An 18,091-nucleotide genomic window follows, 5' to 3' on the forward strand; every position below is an offset into this window, starting at 1 on the left:
CTTGATTTGCTTCACTTGGAGAGTACAAATTTTTAATATTTCAAAAATGATTCTAACTTTGGTGAACGGTACAAAACTTGTTAACTTTTGCTTGAAAAATGAGAGCAAACAAGCCGACTATTACCAAGAACATCTTTTTAAAACAGATGATTGTTCTCCTTATAAATAATTAACTTATTAGAACGTTAAAAGATAGACTCAACTACAGTGTATATTACATCACTGTTTTCCTTTCCGTTAATTCATTATAAATCATTAAAATAAATAAGCATAATGCCTTAGAATGGAACAATCATTTTTTTTTAAAACTGGTTATGACGTTTTCTCTCTCACTCTCATTTGAATAAATTAGTAACACTAGTGTATTCAATTGATTAGACAACTTATGTAATAATTTTGTCAAGTTCTAATAATTAACTTTCCACCAGCAGAAATATTAGAATTTTCCGCAGAATATTTCAGACTAATAAAAATATAAATGCAAATGATCCAGCAAGGTAATTTGATTATACATTACTTGCTTGACACTTTCTATACAACAATTCAGTAAATCTAACAAAGAATAAAACTTTTTGCTAGCTTTTCTACAGGTTAAGGTAATAATCACGAGGTTTAACAATCCACTCTGCATGCGGGTTGACTTTCAGTAAGGCCATCATATTAGTATCATTATCAAGGCAGCGCTCACCTGTCAATCAAATTAGAAACATTCATAAATACAAATAAACAAAATATTTACATCTACACACATATCTATGTGTACAACAGATTAACGCGTGTACAAGGATGGCTAAAACCCCTAAATATGGCTTAAAAAGTCAAATATAAGGTGTTTGTTGAGCCACTTAAAAAACGGACGTGCGTACAAGTAGACACACAACAACACAATTTTGCTGAATGTGAAGACTGTCACATGGCATAAAAAACAGACATGCATGCAGTTATCAATTGAAAATAGTTGTCTTAGTCTCAGTTAGTAACTGGCAAACTATTTACAAGTAGAATAATGATTAAACAAGCTAAGAAACTGCATAGTACCAATGTTCCCGCCGGCCTCAAAGAGAAAAAAGTTATCAGACGCATATCTGTTGTTGTTATGAGGGTTGACACAATTGCGATAAGAACTGCTGGATGATGATTCTAAAAATTTGGAGCTTTTATCTGGGCTTTCTGATGGAGATGCTCGCCGACGGAACTTGGAGACAATGTCACCAGCACGCATGAACTCAGTCAGCTGAATTGCCATGAGAACTTTGTTCAGCATTGGTGCCTGCACTCTTATTATGTTGTTTTCATGATCAGACTACGACAAACAAAATTGATTGTTTTAGTTGTTACTAAATATTAACATATCAATCAACTGAAGATGATCCATCTGAGGATAAACGAATCCGAGACAAACAAAAATTAATTACTTGCAGTAAATTCTTTGCCCTGACCCTTTTAGTACACAGCTCTGAGTCTTCATCATCTCTGGAAGAAGTAGCAATCTTCTAAATTGATGTGCTACATGCATGAAGACAGTCTACAGTAGTAATTATTTGATGACACTTACATCCATAGAGACAAGAGGAGAATCTCCTCCAGTTGAGTGTTTCTTCTGAGGAGATCCACCCATTCCCTCACTTCGTGCACGTTTAGCTAATAACTTCTTGACCTGTCAATCACAACAATATATGCTCAAAAAGACATGTAGAACTTTTTGTGGGACTGTTCTTTAATCAGTTAAATTTGATATTCTTCATATGAATTCTTCTCGAATTAACAACCCCTAACTTCAAGCCAACTGTCTCTTAGACACTGAAGTAAAGACACCCACCGCCTTAGCATCTTTGGCTTTCTTGTTCCCTTCAGCTTCGTAGAGATAACGAACCTGCATCACCATGAATCCAGGAATCTGAGCAGAAATGAAACGTGTACAAAAAAAATTGTTCTACACTATCCAAGTAAATCTATACCAACCTTATTGCTTCTACCCATCTATTCACCTTCTCCTTTGTGATGCCACATACATAGATCAGAGTAAAACTCACCAAACGTTCATGTAATCAGTCTTACTGAACCCCTATATCATTGTTGGGAGGTCAACTCTCTTCCCCCTGGTGTCAGAGGAGACTGTTAAGGATAAGTTTGACTCTTTTCTATATGGACAGTGTCATACTCAACCAATTTACTTCACCTTAATCCTCAATGAATCATTTTTATGTGTAAAACCAGCTTTTTGAACACAAGAGTAATATGACCATGATTATAACAAATCACCCTATTGGTTTTAGATAACATAACTCACTATTCATACTCACTGAGTAGTAAAGAACTTACTGTCCATAGAATTGCTTGATATTTTATCAACATTCTGACAATGTTGACAGTGCCTTGAGCTTGTTTGATTTCTTGTAAAGATGGCTGAGACTTGTTTGAACAAATGAACAGATTTGGAGCCACAATCATAGCCACACTGTTTAAACCCATTTTGTTATGTTTTTCTTGGGCAACAACTCCACTTAGGAAGTGAACGAGGATCTATAAGAAAAATTTACTTTTCCTGGTTATAAACCTTGTTGAAATACTGTATTTAAGAGACTGCAAACCAAACATCTTCAAGCAACACGAGAACATGTTTACAATAATGTACTGCACTGAGAACACAAACTTCTAAGAGCTTCATTAACAATTTTCTCTCTACATCAGGCACTATGACTGGTAGTCTTTTTTTTTTTCTGCCTTAAAATTTAACCTCTTTGTAAATGCTCATAACTCAACAACTTACTTTTAGACAGTCCCGATGAACTGCAGGCAACAACATAATCAGCAGATTCAATGCCTGAAGCTGTTGTTTTCTATCTGGTATACCTGAAAAAAAATTTAAAATATTGTGAGCCAGATTAGATACATTTTGTATTTGTCAAGCCACAAATGAAAGGTTTCTCTGTTTCCTATAACCGAGCTCAGTAACTTTTAATATCTCTTGATTGCATCATATTTGACCAGTTTTTGTCAAGGGACGAATCTATTCTTTCACGTAGGATGGCAAAAAAATCTTTTTGGCTTGCACCATAGATGTGAATTAGATTTATGATTTTCATTGTTAATATATCCTTTTGATAGTCTTGATACATCCAGAAACTCTATGAAGACCCTCACATATCTATATACAATCTTATATAATTTGTGCTTTATTTTTACCTAATTTTTTAACTTATATTTTTGTTTTTTGTTGTTGAGCATTTTATACATGAGCTTCCCTGCTCAGAAGATTGGGCAACCACTTCCCACACTATGGACAATAAATAAATTATTGCTTTTACTTAGCCTATAAGTGACATTATGAATCACCACTCACTTTCTACTGATGCAAATGTTGGTTGATATTCTTGAGTTAAAAGAGGAAAAGGAAGTTCCCTGTTAGGATACAATAACAACTTTTGAATTTAATACAAAACGGACACGGAAAAATTTTGAAGGTTATTAGTGAATATTCCTACTTTACCTTAATGAACAGGAATTTTTTTGGCAGGTTTGTTCAAGAGATTTGATGGGATTGTAGTCATACATGATCATTAAAAGTGAAATTTTGAGAAGTAACCATTCAGAATATTTTTGTTAAATTCTGGAATGGAAAGGGAACATCTCCATAACTCAGGGCAATCTAGAACACTAACATTTCAACCACTAAAAACCCCTAACCTCAAGAACTGTTTAAGCAAAGCTGCACAATCATGAGGTCTTCTGTCATCCCATGTAAAGTACCCATCATTGAACTTTTCCTCCACTTCTTCCCTTAGTGCCTGTAAAAAGATCCAGTCATACTTAACTATATGACACAGGTTTTGATGACTGTAAAGCAAATTTAAAAAAAGAAAAGAAGCAGAACAAAAGTCACTAATACCTTAACTCTTCCTGAATTTCCAGGAACTCTCAAGATTCCCTCTTCCTTTAGCCCTGTGAAAAATAATTATTATAGAGATTCATCTACTAATGCAAAGTAATTTAACTGAAAAAATGTCAATTACAACAAGGTTAAGTTGTGATAGCCCTTTAACTGACCATGACAATATGACTTAAGTATACTATAAAAACTCTAAAAAATAATTGAATTACACCACAAGAAACTCAAGGCACATGGCCCTAACATTTAGTTCACAAAAAAAGGAATGCAAACACTCTTCCACCACTTTTGGTGGAGGCCATTCCAAAGTAACGAGGAGGAGATGACACAGTAACAGAGAGTTAATAAGAGTATCAAAATGCAGACAGGTCAACATACCTCTTGACTCCAATTGTCTAATGAGCTGAAAGAAATTTAACACCAGCCACATGAAAAACAGAAATAAAGTGCTTCAAATGCAGTTTGAAATTAGATCTGAATATTAACCTTTACAAAGCTAAGAGATCTGTAATCAATTTACCTCAGTAAAAAAGGAAGGAACTACTACTTTCTCATTCTTCAATTTGTCCTCTTGAAGTAGATTCTGTAGTGGCACCCCAAAGATTCCTGATTCTGAGATAACAAATTAGAATTATTATAATGAATAGTAACAACAATGAGGAGGATTATAATCCAACAAATATTTTGCTCGCATGCAATTGGTTAAAACACATTGCATGACTACATGTCTCCCAACTCAAATTGGGGGATATCCAAGGACATACCCCTACTGATATTCCCAATTTTCAAACCTTACATATATCCAATATGGAAAAATCTGCTTAAAATTTCACCTAACATAAGATAGCATTGTGTGGTTGTTCAATGTTTTTTCATGTTCATAAATTCATATCAGAGTACGCAGTAAACAGTAAGCTGTTCTTAAACATTTTTCCCCACATGTTAAAAATATTTGAAAGATATTAACCACAATATATATATAAAGTCTTTATTCCATCATAAGATAAAACTACATATCTTATGTTACAATGAATTGAAAAAACTACAGAAATCTACATACATATTATGAATCAAAAAGTATATCATTACAATAAATGGAGCTTAAATATCAACCTATTTACAAATGTGTTCATAAAGCGCTGTGTATTAATTTTCGGGCGCGCGCAGCCTTTTTTCCTGAGATTGTGTAGATATGTCTTTTGGACAGGAATGATATCTTTCAGGGGGTGGCAATCCGTTGATTTTAGTTTCTTCAAAATGTTACTGTCTTGTTTGTTTAAAAGGTTCTTGATAAAAACTGGAAATGAGATAAAACCGCGTTTATGACATCGGTCTAAAAAATTTTGTACAACCGTAAGATCGGACTCAGATGCCCCATAGACTGAAAGTGCATAGCTAAAATTAGCCAAAACAATCGATATAAAAAGATGATCAATCTCTGCCTGAGAGTAATGTTCCTTTCTCAATGTTCGTAGGACGTGTAAACACTTGTTTGCTTTGACAAGCTTAGTTCTTACATGCTCATCAAATTTTCCATCACTCTGTAAAGTTACTCCTAGTAAAACGAAGCTATTACATTGGGGAATATTATTAATTGGAGAGTAGAGTACATTATGATTTTTCTTTCTAACAACCAGCTCTTTACATTTGCAAGGGTTGCAGACCATTCTATTGTCTTTACACCATGTTAAGAACTGTCCTACTAAGTCGGCAGACGGGTCACTATTCCTAGTGATAGGCGAAAGAATAGTGGAATCATCGGCATATTTAAAAAGCACAGGGCAACCATTAAAAAAAAATCTCCAAATCGTTCAAAAATATATTAAAAAGATACGGTCCGCTTACACTACCTTGTGTGGTTCCTCTATTGACAAGTTTCCACTGTCCTAAAAAATTATAACTAACAACACGTTGTTGTCTTGCATAGAGGAAACTATGATACCAATTGATAATGTACGGATTTAGAGGTAGCTGTTTCAGTTTGGCAGACAAAATAGCATGGTTCACAAAATCGAAAGCCTTACTGAAGTCCATGGTAAAAATTCGCACTGCGCTATAGTCACTACTATCTAAATACTTGTATGTCTGGTGCTGGATAGCGAGCAAGGCATTTGTGCAACTACCCGCCTGTCTATATGCAAATTGGGTGTGGCTCAGGTTGCTCTCAATGACTGACTGTGCTTGTGTACGATACACGACCTTCTCAAACAACCGGGCAATAACGGGAGTAACATTAATACCACGGTAGTCTGAGTCCTCTATAGGCATGTTCACTTTGGGGAGAGGATTAACATTTGCCCTTTTCCAGGAGTCTGGCCATGTATGAGTAGACAGCGACAGATTCCAAACGTGAGTGACGATTGGTGTGAGTAGCTCAGCACAGTCTTTCCAGATCCAGTACGGGAGGTCGTCTGGTCCCGTTGCGGTTTTCTTTACATGAACTAAGGTATTCCAGACACACCGCTCAGATATTTTCGGGGGCTTTACACTGTCCGGGATATCCATATCACTAGGTCTAACGTAAGTGTCATCATAGCACAGGTTGGCGAAGTAGTCGTTCAGACGAACTAGAAAGTTCTTGTCCAAATTTATCAACGATGACCTGCGACGCTGCGATAGGGCGTCCACGCCCTTCCACCACTCACCGCTACCAATGGCAGCCAGTTTTCTTCTGTTCTCGGTTATCAGCTCAGAAATGCGCTTATTAAATAAAGACAGGCGTTCCTTATTCTTTAAAGATATATGGGACTTAGTCCTCAGCATACACTTGACTAATGGGGACATCCAAACTGGGTCACGCGATGACATGCGTACAGATTTTTGCGGCATAAACTTATTCATCACTGCACGAATCTTTACCTCAAGCACCTCGACCGCCTTGTTTATGTCCACCTCATTGAGGACGTCACTCCAGTCCAGCGCAGCGAGTGCAATAGCCTCCATATGGTGCAAAAATATGCTTGTATGTTTGTCCTTGAACATTATCTGTTCCTCAAAGCTCACAGTTTTCCTTCAGCTCTTCTGTCAGAAAACTGTTCCCAAATAAATATTCCTACATATTTGCATGCCAAATGGCAGCTATTGTTGCAATACACGGAGTGCAAAGGAATCTACCTTCTGTAGAATTGTAGTAAATCATGACAACTCTAGCTGTTTGTCCGCCTGTCTGTCTCTTTGGCAGAGGTGTACTGATAACAAGGAATCATAACAAATCAAGCCAATTTTCTGTTTCACTGGACAATATTCCATACCTCTAACTCTTCTCCTGACTGGCTTCCGTCTGTGAAGGGCCAGTCCGTGGGAATCAAACAGTGCTGTGAGTTCTATGAGTGACAGGGACCGCACTTTTTCCATATCCTGTAAGGAGATATCTCCTACACTTGTCACACCCAGTTCATCTTTTGTGAGTGTAAAGTTCTGTGTACAGAAATTGTATTGAAAAAATTAGAAGTATGTTTGGTTTGTTTGGTTGAAAGGAATTTGGCTCTGAGTCCATTGCTTCAATTTGTGTTGTTCAAGGGCTCTTCACAAATAAACAAGTTAGTATTCAAATACATTCAACCATGAAAAACCATAAAACTACAACCAAATTAAATTTACTTTACTACTTATTGAAATTCCTTATGTTCTTTTAAAACTATGTGAAAATTTCCTACACAATATGTGCATAGGTTCAATTTATTTTTCAGTGCTTAACACAGTAATTTTAGAAATAAACCTCACACCTTTGGATTGTGTGCTCCGATGGGCCTTGTTCACCATAGAGTATCTGTGACTCAGTGGTAGAGTATCGGAGCTCAGAATCCAAAGGTCTGTGGTTTGATTCCACGTGGGGATTCAGAATTTTTTCTTTGTTTCATAGGCAATACATGGGCACTATTTAGCAAACATAGCTAAAAAATAGTCTGACATAGTAATAATAAAAATAGTAGCAACATAGCTTTTGCATATATCTGGCTCAAAAAGGGTAATTATTCTCAAGACATTGCAGCTACACTTGGCAGACTTTGTATTCCAGATTTATTTGTATCCTTGTATGTAAAAAACATAAAAAAAGCTTACTGGTAATCGTGGAAATTGTGGTTCCCTGAAAGGCTTCTCATTGCAGATTATTTTCCCATTCTGTGCCAACAAATAAAAAAACATGTTCTCTTACATCATTAAGATGCTTGTCAGTCTTATACTAAAACTTCTTTGGTGGGGTCCTTAACCTTAGAGGGAGAACAGACAGTACAATATTGTTATCCTTTAATTGAAACTAGAAAAGCTGTTTGGCCATGCTGTTCAAAGTTAGGGTCTTAGTCATTTTAACTCTTACTGGTTTTCCATGAACCCTGTCTAGAGGAACATCGACTGGAATCTCCTCAGGACAGTCAACAGGAACCTCATGAAAACAGTCTGGGCTGGAATCAGGTGGTGATACACTTAGACCTTTAAGATCAGCGTTAATTATCTCATCCACGCATGACTCTTTGGTTTTTTCGGCAGTGTGGAACAGCTCTTGTTTTGTTGTTCCAGTCAAATAAAATACAGATCCCCCATGGGGATGCTTTACTTGCTGGAATCCTGCAATTTACAGATTAGACCATTAATTTTATACCTGCCTGACTAGAATGTGTCAGGGCTTAAGGACAAACTAATAACTGCTGAGCAGGTTATTATAATGATATAATAAAAGACCATTTTCCATTTTTACACCTGCCTAACTGGAATCTGTGAGGGCTTAGGGAAAAACAAAAGAACGACAGGCAGATTATTTATAAAAATATAACAAAGACCATTTTTATACCTGCCTGACTAGAATGTATCTTGGCTTAGGAAAAAAACTAATGAGTGACATGCAGATTATTTATTAATAATAATAATGTTGACATAACAGGGTTATTTAGGGAACAACTGATCAAACCCAGCAAATTTTGCTCAGAACAGAGTAGAAGAGAAGCAAAGAATTGACACCAAACAAGAATTTGAAACATGGGATACTACACATACCTAATAGTTAGGTAAATCATAAACCTAATTGTGTTATCTCAGAAATTGAGCAGACTTTAAATTAAATGGTAATTTTACTTGGCTGGCATATGCTTTGGCAAGTCTTGTTTGATATCCTGTATGTATTGCCAAACTAGGGGGATAATCATATTAAGAGTTTACCTTTTCGATAGCGAGATTCATCGCTAGATCTTCTCTCAGGAACCACTGCATGTCCTGGATGCAAATGAAGCCCTGTTAACTCTTTACCCTCTGTTGGAAATGAAAGCATGCCAGCTGAATGCGAAAGCCTACATGTGGTTTGTGCAAATTCATTGTCCCTTGCTCCATTCTTAAATGATTGTGGCTTCTGCACATGTATTCCTTCACTGTAAGACTTTCTGAGCAGTGATGGCCTTGATGTGGTGGGTATCTGCTCTACATTACTGGGCTGCCCGCAAGTTTTTACTGGAAAAATTGTTCTCACATCTGTTGGATAGTTACTGTCGGAATGTTTGGCTGGCTGGGTCCCACACACACCTAACTTTCTCTTGGTACTTTGGTTTAAGGTGTCTATTCTTTTTCTGACAGCTTCCGCTTGTTTCCTTGTAAGGGAACCAGTGATCTTCTCAAAATCTACATCATTATGATCAATTTCTTTGCTATCTGTTGAAAAAGATTCAATCATTCATACCTTTTACTCCAATTTCCTTATAGTTTAGGAATGTGGAATCACCAATTGAAATAAATGATATGAAATGTACTTAAGAAGCTGAATGATACTTATGGCACAACAGAATTCTGGACTGGTATATAAAAGATTTAAATCTGGTGTTTTTGTTCATTGACCAATGCTGAAAACCACCAAACCTTCAAACCCAGGCCTCCCCAAAATAGGATTGCAAGCAGGTAGTCATTTCTTTTCTGAAGCATTGGGGAAAGTACTTTCAAAGTTGTCAAATATCATCAAATATACATTTATAGGGAGGAAAATTCCAATAAATACTATGGCTGTCAGAGAGAAGCAAGCCAGCTTCCATTAAAATTGTTGATACTTAATTATAGGTTTGTAAACCCAGCTATTATTTAGTAATAATATAATAGACTACTGTTTTTTAAAGGACTTACTCTAAGTAAGTCATTGTACATTTTCTTTTTATCTTAGGGGGCCTGCTATAACTATTAAACAAATTATACAATATTTTATAGGCAACCAAGCCATCATCATGAGGACCAGAGCCAGGGGTTAGGTTGTCTTGCATTTGAAATAGGGACAACTTGGTTTTTTTTTTTTAATTACAAGCACTGCTGGGGTAGTCCTTCTGGGTAGTCCATTAGGGTAATCCATGGACTGGGGATCAGCATTTTGTCCATCACCAAGACCAGACACCATAATAGAGAGTCTATAGAATATACAGTATAATGTAATAACAACAGTAATATTCTGCACTGATTTTTCAGCAAATACTACACTGAAGTTGGTTAATATATACCTCTATATTTCTTTACAATGGTATCAAATCCAGCTTCTTTGAGCCACTGTAGTTCCTGTTCACATTCTGTAGATTGAAGAAGACACATATTCTTAAGGATTAGTGATGTGAGAGAAACTTTAAGTAGTAAAATGGATGTCTTAGTCTACAATGAAAGTTTAGTTAGTAACAGATTTTACAGTTGTGAGCATTTCCCCAAAAGTTTGCAGACTGCTGACCAGATTTCATTGTTGTATAGCATTTTCAATCCCTAAACAGACACAAAGAGGGACAAATAGCATTAATCATAGCTAAGCATAACAAATTTTAATTATCATAGAGATAATGTAAAAACAGTGAACTTTAATGAATAACTTGCATATGCTATACCTGCCCAAAATTGTCTAACTTGAGGCAGTGTATAGGACCTTTGAAGCAAACTGTGTGTAACACAACATGTCTATTTATTACTCCTTGCCAGTCACATGAATAAAATATTGACTTGAGTTTGTACCTCCTTGAGGTTCTTTAGTGTGTTCATCATCATGATCCTCGTCAGCTACTGGAATCCGACTCTCCTCAATGGCCCTATATTCTGTCCAAAATATGTCATATTCCTGTTGGTCTGGTGGATAACCACTTCGTCCTTTCATGCACAATGCCATGTCTTCTCAAGACTATGAACTGAAAAAACAGTGTTTCAGTTATCATTAAAGCTGGTTAAGAAAGGTCAGGCTCACACTGTCAATTTCTTGTGGCTAAAAGAAATGATTGTGATTTTGCAAAAAAAATTGCACCATGTAATAAACTTAGTGACTGGAGGCTATAGTGTGAACCTGTGCTGTAGCAGTGAGCATTAATTTTCCACCATTACACCTTATACCATATCAGGACAACACAATGCACAAAATAGGTCGAATAATTCTATTGTGCAACAATGCAAAATGACAGCCAAAATTATAGCAACAAGATAACCGCACTAAACAGTCCAAACTTTGATTCATTTGTGTCCTTCAGGCTTAAATTTTTGAGCAAAGTAGATATTTTTGTTTGTCCCATAGAAGGCACTTTAAAGGTTTGTTTTTGTTTTCCTTTCAGAAGGTACCCCATGCCATTAACTGGATTCCCAGGTAATGCCATAGAGTACTTTTAGAAAACTAGAGGCCAAAGTAATGAATCCCACATAATACAAAAAAATATTTTGCTCACTAATTGCATTATACTTTTAACAATCAATTAGTGTGTGTGTGTGTGTGTGTGTGTATTACCTGTAATCAGTAAGATGTGCTTTGTCCCTTGTGACAAGGTGCAAATTTGTAACATGCAGTATGCATTCAGAGTCCTGTTCAGATAAATTATCTTTAACAAGCCACTCAATACAAAGGTGATACACCTTATTTGTTCCCCTTTAAATCTCAAATATTGAGAGTGATTCTAAATCCATTCTAAACTCTGCTTTATATCAAGTTTGCATTTTGGTTCACTTAAACATAACTAAGTGTTACTTGTATTAATGTTTGCTTTGCTTTAGCGGTTTTTTTTCCATTACCAGGTAGATATAACCATGCTGTAAATATTCGTAAAGCAATCATTCTACAAGGATCACTGCACCTCAAGTACATGTAAGTAATTACAAGTTTGTTACGGTATATCGAGTCATTTAACCATTTAAATGATAACAATATAAATGTTTATATTTAAAGACATAGGAAGTAATATTGGATTTGTAAACTTGTTGATCCGGACGCGATCGTAACTACGACAGCAATGAAGTCAAAATAATGAGTTACCAGCGGCACTGAATAATGTTTATAAAGTTTGAACTGATATTAAATAAATTAAATGAAGGTAACATGAACAATCCAAAAATAGGCCAAGTGACAACACTGACATGAGAAATGTAAAGATCGGGGAAGTAATTGCAAATAGAACTAAGAAAGTGCCACGCTGAAATGTTAACTTATCTTAAAATGTCCTTTTTAAAAACAAACGTTTAATTATCAACTTCCGTTAGCTTCAGTTTTACATGCCGAAGAAAAAAGGTGGATTAAGAACATTTCATTTTCATTTACAAAACCTGGACAATAAACGGCCTGCGCCTCTAAAAGTGCAACTTTTTAATATCACCTTTGAGACATAAACAAAGCCAAGCCATTTACAATTCATAAAAGACCACAAGAGCCGAAGAGTCCCGATTTAAGTCAACTAATTATAACACAGCATAACCCCTCCAATTGCCATCACGTCACGTGTTCCGTTGCTTGTTAACTTTTCCAACAAAATCCGTGTCCTCGACAACTCTCGGTAACAAGATCAAGTACGTAACCTGCCTCAGTTTAATGACACCAAAGAGTCCTACTACTGCTCTGGACTCTGGACTCTAAGAACGACTGGCACAGACGTGCATGGAATCTTTCCTACTTCCGTGATCACCATGGAAACAAAGTGAGGAGGAGTGACGTCGTAGACTAAGTTTAGAAGGTGAAGTGAGTTGACGTCTCGCCAATCAGATAGTACATCCGGACTTTCTCTGTCTAGAGGAACTAAATCATCCGGGTCACCTAAAAAAAACCAGAAGATTATTAGCCTGGATTGGCCTTTGTCTCTGGCCACTGTCACTTGCAAGCAGGTCCTCGTGTTTGGTTTTCGCCTCCCAGCCCCTTTTCCTGGCCACAGCCGCCTCTTGTACCATCGGCAGCCGCAGTTATAAAAAGGTATTTAAACTCCTGCAGGAGTGAAGAGAAATAAAATCCACTCATAGAGGTTTAAGGGTGAAAAAAAAAAAAAGACGTGTCTATCTAAGACTTGAAGTTCACCTTTCTAAGAAACTTTCATTTACTTACTAAGTTCGTTGGAAACAAAAGAATCTGTTTGAACTCTATCACAGAACTTGTACGTCTCACAGCATACCAGCACTGGGACGTTGGAGGCCTGGGCCATCATCGCCACCATGGAAGAGCCAACACGTGACTTGACATAGCCATTGGCGAGCAGGGCATGAGCACCAAGAAAGACTTTTGATACCTTCAGAAATCGAATAGAAAAAAACAGAGAGTTCAAATAGCTAATCACCCAACCATCTAACGACTGACATTTCGATCTTGTACATTTAAAATGCACGATAAGAACAAAGCGACAATTAGATCATAATAGGGTGCTTAGACCAATAAATACAATATTTCGACCAGGACGTTAAGTTCCCGCATCATCTTTCATGCAATTTCACCAGTTAGCGCTTTAGAAATTGCTGATCCTAACAATACGTAAGACACCCAAGTCACATACAATACCGCATATCATATGTATGAACCTAATACACATGTAAGGCCTGCATGTTGCTCTTACGAAGAGTTTAGAAGCTCAGTTTGTAGTGCATCCCAAGGGTAGTTAAACTATTTCCAAAAAATACTAACCTCTTTGATAACGTACGAGATAGCACTGATCAACACGTAGGAGCATCTGATTCCTTCTTTCACCAACCTCCTTAGACATTCTCGTCCTAACAAGAGAGAAACAAGTGACAGTATGAAAAGGTGTTGAGACTTAATGACGCATGTGCAATCAGGGAGGGCCCAATAATAAGCACTCGTCTCCCACCGCAGTGACCTGGCTCCGATTCTCGGGCTTCTCGTCACGTTTAAGTGAGTTACAAGTACATGTAAAAGTTCATTCTGCATAAATTGAGCAGTGAGTCTTAGTCAATTCTCAAAAAAGTTCAAGCCACTGCTGTGAGCAAACCTCATCTTCAAACTTTGGTCTCGAATCAACAACCACCACTCGGAATTTTTTCCCAGCATTATGCGCATCTTTTAAAATCTTCAACACCAACGAGGAACTAAAAAACAAATTTCAAGAGAAATTTCTCCTCATTAAAGTTCTCTTCATTATCTTTGCTTAGGAAATAGACTATACAGGGAAGAATCCCCTCGTAGACATTCTGCAGTGAGCGTGATGAGAAATCTTTTGAGGTTTATAGGAAGGAAAAAATTTTTGCAAACCAATATAATGTTGGTTTCTGACCGAAGAACCGTAACCGGATCGCCAATTTTGACCCCTTCAGCCTTCTTCTTTCAAGAGTGACAAGTGAGTAATTTTCCTTATAGTACCAATGCATCACGATTATCAAACAGACAGGTGACACTTATCAAAAATAATATCCGCTGGGGTTATGATAAGATCTGGCACTAAATTCTGTGAAGTTGAGTTATTATTATAGCAAAAATATGGCTATCAGTGTGAAGAAATTAAGATGACTGATTCTGGGAGTACAAACACTCCTTACAGCTTTTTCAAGTGGATGAAAAATTTACAGATGCTCTTAGAGAGCCTGGTAACTCAAGTCAGCTATAGAAAAATTCAGCCATACCAAGCATATGTGAGTATCACATCACCATCATTGATCTTGGTTCTTGCATATGACTCAGAGATGGCTACACCAGCCAAAATAATTCTTTCTTGGATAAACTTATCAATACTCTGAATAAGATTCCTCTTAGCCTATACCAGAAAAAAACAGGATGATTTCAAATGTGATATAATCTGAAGTGAGTTTTATCCAACAGGTTTTGTGTGTGTAACCTTTCAGCAATGTTAGTAAATTATATACATGTATGACAAGTTTGTTTCAGTAAAAAGGAAGAAATCAAGAATTTAATTTTTCATGCTGCAAGAGGGTTAAATTGTCTAGAGAGAGAGAGAGCATAGAATACAGGAGTCTAACCCAAACACACAGTGTGATATACATGTAATCTTGCCCATTCCTTCTCTGACACCTGAATTGTCATGATCACAGACCAACAGACAAACAGACAGGCAGACAAACAGACAGGCAGACAAACACACAGGCAGACAAACACACAGGCAGACAAACAGACAGGCAGACAAACACACAGGCAGACAAACAGACAGAAAGAGAGTTATCCAGCCTCTTAAAGTTGATTCACCCCAGGAGGGGTGAGCCCTAAGACTGAACAAGTGGCCCCTCTCTGCCTGAGCTTATCCCCATTTCCCACTACAGTTAACAACCTAACACCCCAGTGAATTTCCCTTACAGATCTCCTGGGTGCAGAGGGGCATTTTAAAGAGTGAAGAGCTTTACCCAAGAACACAATACAATGATGCAGTCAGTTCTCAAACCCTGACCTCTCAACTTAGTGTCCTGCATGTTAGCCAGAACTGGCCACATATCTCTCACAAAGTCTCCTACAAATTTACCTGATCTTCTGCCATGTTTGGTGGAGTGTGAGTGATCTGTAGCTTCAGATATTTGATGGCATTACCCATGCTGACTGACAGAGGCCGGCACTGTGTCAAGAAACTAAAAAGAAACAAAATATAAAATTAAAAAAAGATTGTTGATAATTAAAAATGCTGCACGATACACAAGCCATAATGTAATGGTCTTTCTTCCAGGCCTAACATAAAACATATGTCAATCAAAAAAGTGAAAATTGTGTATGAAAAAAATAGTAATAATTACCTTATATTTGGTTTAATTTTTGCATCCAGGTCCCTGCAGAGTTCTTTTTGAGGGGGAGTAACATAGTCAGCAATGAGCTGTTGAAAATAAAGTGACAAAAAATTAATTCAATGATTTGATAATATCTCTTACATATGCTGTCAGCTGAGAAAAAAGAGTTTACAGCATAACCAGTCACATGTATACACTGTACATTGTAAATGCACACATCAGTTACATCAATAACACTCAAGTTATCAGTTCATGTTGTCAAAGTACCTTTTTGAAAGCCAGAAGTAAAGCCACACATCTTGCATTCGATCCACAAATTATTCCTTTAGCGTACTGCACACCAAGTTTGATGACAGCTGGGTGAATGGGGGTACTCCCTGATCCCCCAAAACTTTATATGCAGAATGAAAATTTAAAAAAAAAAAGATAGTTGTGTTTAAAACCTCACAGTGCAAAGTAGTAGTGTCCTGAATGGGGTTGGCAGTGGCCAGCTGTTTGCACATGCAACCAATGAATAAAGGGGGTAAATTTCTGGAGAAACTCTGGTGTTGCATCTTGAGCAAGGAGAAAGAGGGTGTTTCAATACAATTTGGTTTTATTAACTGAGTTGATAAATAAATATGAATTAGATCATGATTAAATATGAATAAAGCTGACATTTTGAGAAGCATTAGCCCTTTGTCAGAGCAACAATGAAGGAATAAAGCTTGAAATGTCAAAGGTTAAATCTTTCTTTGGTGGTTAATTCACATTATCAACTAAGTTTAGACAACTAAATTTGTTTGGATACAGTTTTCTGGTGGAAAGATTTGGCCCCAGGTCCTTGCCAAGATCATGGCACAAACACTTCACTCACAGTGCCTATCTGCACCAACAGATATAAAAAAAACCAAACAAATTGGACAGTGGGTAGGGAGAAGAAAACCTTAAAATATTCCAGGGTTAATCTGTTAGGGGTAGGCATCCCTGATTTACAGAAAGAGACGGTTTGTAGAAATATTCCTTGTTGTTTCAAGTTAATAAACTTGAAAAACTCTGACAGCATATAAACATGATAAACTCTGACAGCGTGGGCCTTTTGGCTGGTATCTAAGACTACTGTGCTTATAATCTAGTGATCCACCTTTTTGTACAAATCACAAACCTTATTTCTTGCGTTAAGGACACATCCTTTTCATATTGATGCAGATGGAAAATAAACCAACTTTCTTTTGAGGTGTTGTTCGCTGGGGAACCTGGCATTAAAAAAAAAGGAAATATGAAGTCAACATACATGCTTGAGTTACATGTACATCACTGAAACAGAAATTATTAACATAGTGAAGTTTTTCAATAGGTTAGGCAGTATAATTGCCGCTCTGACCTGCTGTCTTGCTAGTTTCTTGGCCACTTTCTTTTGGACCTTCTCATCATCAGCTTGAAGGTCATGAGCCACTTTCATACGATTAGTTCCTAATCATACATAAATAAAAGAAAATTAATATATTAAGAGGTGAAGAAACAAAGACAAATTGTTGAAACCAAACTTACTGATCAAAGGTGTTCTTTACTATTATTTGATACAAGGGCAACCCGCTTTAAGTCAAAGCTTTGCCCAATTCCCTTCTGTGCGGCACTCTCTTTATGTCAGTAAAGGATATAACGTGGCTTTTGAATTCGTTTTGGTCTTATGGCGACCTTGGAAAAATTTTGTATACCGCTAACTGGTACACAAAACTTTTCCTTGTGTACTGGCTCATTGCTTGCCTTACCATCCCCTCGGACGGCATAAACTGACACCAAAAGTCTGACGAGTTTTATCCGTTCAGCCGTTTGGGTCGTTTGTGTCGACGATCTTTCGGATCCTTCATTCGATAGATTTGGATACTTTCTAGTCTTTCTGGATACGATGTGACGCACCATCACGACCTGGCGGTCGACAAAAATAATACTGAAGGTCATTGTCCTGGTGCAAATGTTAACTATATCAACTTACGGTTGCCACGGTTTATTAATTCTTGTTAAGACTCTATTTACTTAAAATGATTGGTAACCTTCTATGTCAGAGAGCGTTCACTTATCACGGAAATCCAATGAGTGAGTCTCGTAAATCACGTGTCACGCGCTTGTAAACTAGCAAATCACGCATTATGTTGTAATGTCCGGTCCTGCGTCACGTAGATAATTTGGGTTCAACCACGCGTCACCCTGCAAATTTTGGGGCCATCACGTGTCACGCAAAAACACTTTGCCACCCTCCTCACTGACGAGCTTCTCAGCTTGAAACGAAATGGAAATCTATCTTAAACT

The 18,091-nt window shown here is 37.0% G+C and overlaps 2 protein-coding genes and 1 pseudogene across 4 annotated transcripts in view; 1 reads left to right on the top strand and 2 right to left on the bottom strand.

Annotated features, from left to right (window-relative positions):
• The window catches only part of LOC149053684 (uncharacterized), a 47,085-nt gene that overhangs the window by 26,403 nt on the left and 2,591 nt on the right, over window positions 1–18,091 (top strand). The gene's annotated exons all lie outside the window — the stretch shown is intronic.
• LOC149053690 (rho GTPase-activating protein 18-like) lies at window positions 16–12,893 on the bottom strand. 2 transcript variants are annotated; one of them, XM_089210130.1, is made up of 18 exons: window positions 11,601–12,893; window positions 10,847–11,016; window positions 10,354–10,419; window positions 9,044–9,526; window positions 8,208–8,455; window positions 7,952–8,011; window positions 7,141–7,306; window positions 4,410–4,501; window positions 4,268–4,292; window positions 3,890–3,942; window positions 3,688–3,788; window positions 3,344–3,402; window positions 2,771–2,853; window positions 2,323–2,523; window positions 1,820–1,897; window positions 1,556–1,657; window positions 1,039–1,303; window positions 16–688 (listed from the first exon to the last, which is right to left on the bottom strand). In XM_089210130.1, exons 2-18 carry the CDS (start codon window positions 10,995–10,997, stop codon window positions 585–587), a joined length of 2,337 nt encoding a protein of 778 aa, XP_089066256.1. In that variant the 5' UTR covers window positions 10,998–11,016; window positions 11,601–12,893; the 3' UTR covers window positions 16–584. The 2 variants fall into 2 exon arrangements, with proteins under 2 accessions (XP_089066256.1, XP_089066263.1); XM_089210137.1 differs by lacking the exon at window positions 11,601–12,893 and having other exon boundaries at window positions 10,354–10,603; window positions 10,847–11,015.
• On the bottom strand, window positions 11,768–17,704 carry LOC149053691 (translation initiation factor eIF2B subunit delta-like; annotated as a pseudogene). The gene is made up of 11 exons (XR_016186506.1): window positions 17,554–17,704; window positions 17,166–17,254; window positions 16,947–17,037; window positions 16,070–16,193; window positions 15,812–15,888; window positions 15,547–15,649; window positions 14,699–14,829; window positions 14,078–14,167; window positions 13,746–13,833; window positions 13,176–13,356; window positions 11,768–12,893 (listed from the first exon to the last, which is right to left on the bottom strand). The product of XR_016186506.1 is annotated as a translation initiation factor eIF2B subunit delta-like (transcript).

Source organism: Pocillopora damicornis, chromosome 1 (genome assembly GCF_964200805.1).
Source record: "Pocillopora damicornis chromosome 1, jaPocDami1.2, whole genome shotgun sequence".
NCBI lineage: Eukaryota > Metazoa > Cnidaria > Anthozoa > Scleractinia > Pocilloporidae > Pocillopora > Pocillopora damicornis.

Coding starts and splice junctions, on each gene's coding strand:
- LOC149053690 (XM_089210130.1), bottom strand. CDS start 10,997: ATGGCATTGTGCATGAAAGGACGAAGTGGTTATCCACCAGACCAACAG. Junction 2,524..2,770: donor TTCATCGGGACTGTCTAAAA/GTAAGTTGTTGA, acceptor TTTTTCTTATAG/ATCCTCGTTCACTTCCTAAG. Junction 1,658..1,819: donor AAGCCAAAGATGCTAAGGCG/GTGGGTGTCTTT, acceptor TGTGATTGACAG/GTCAAGAAGTTATTAGCTAA.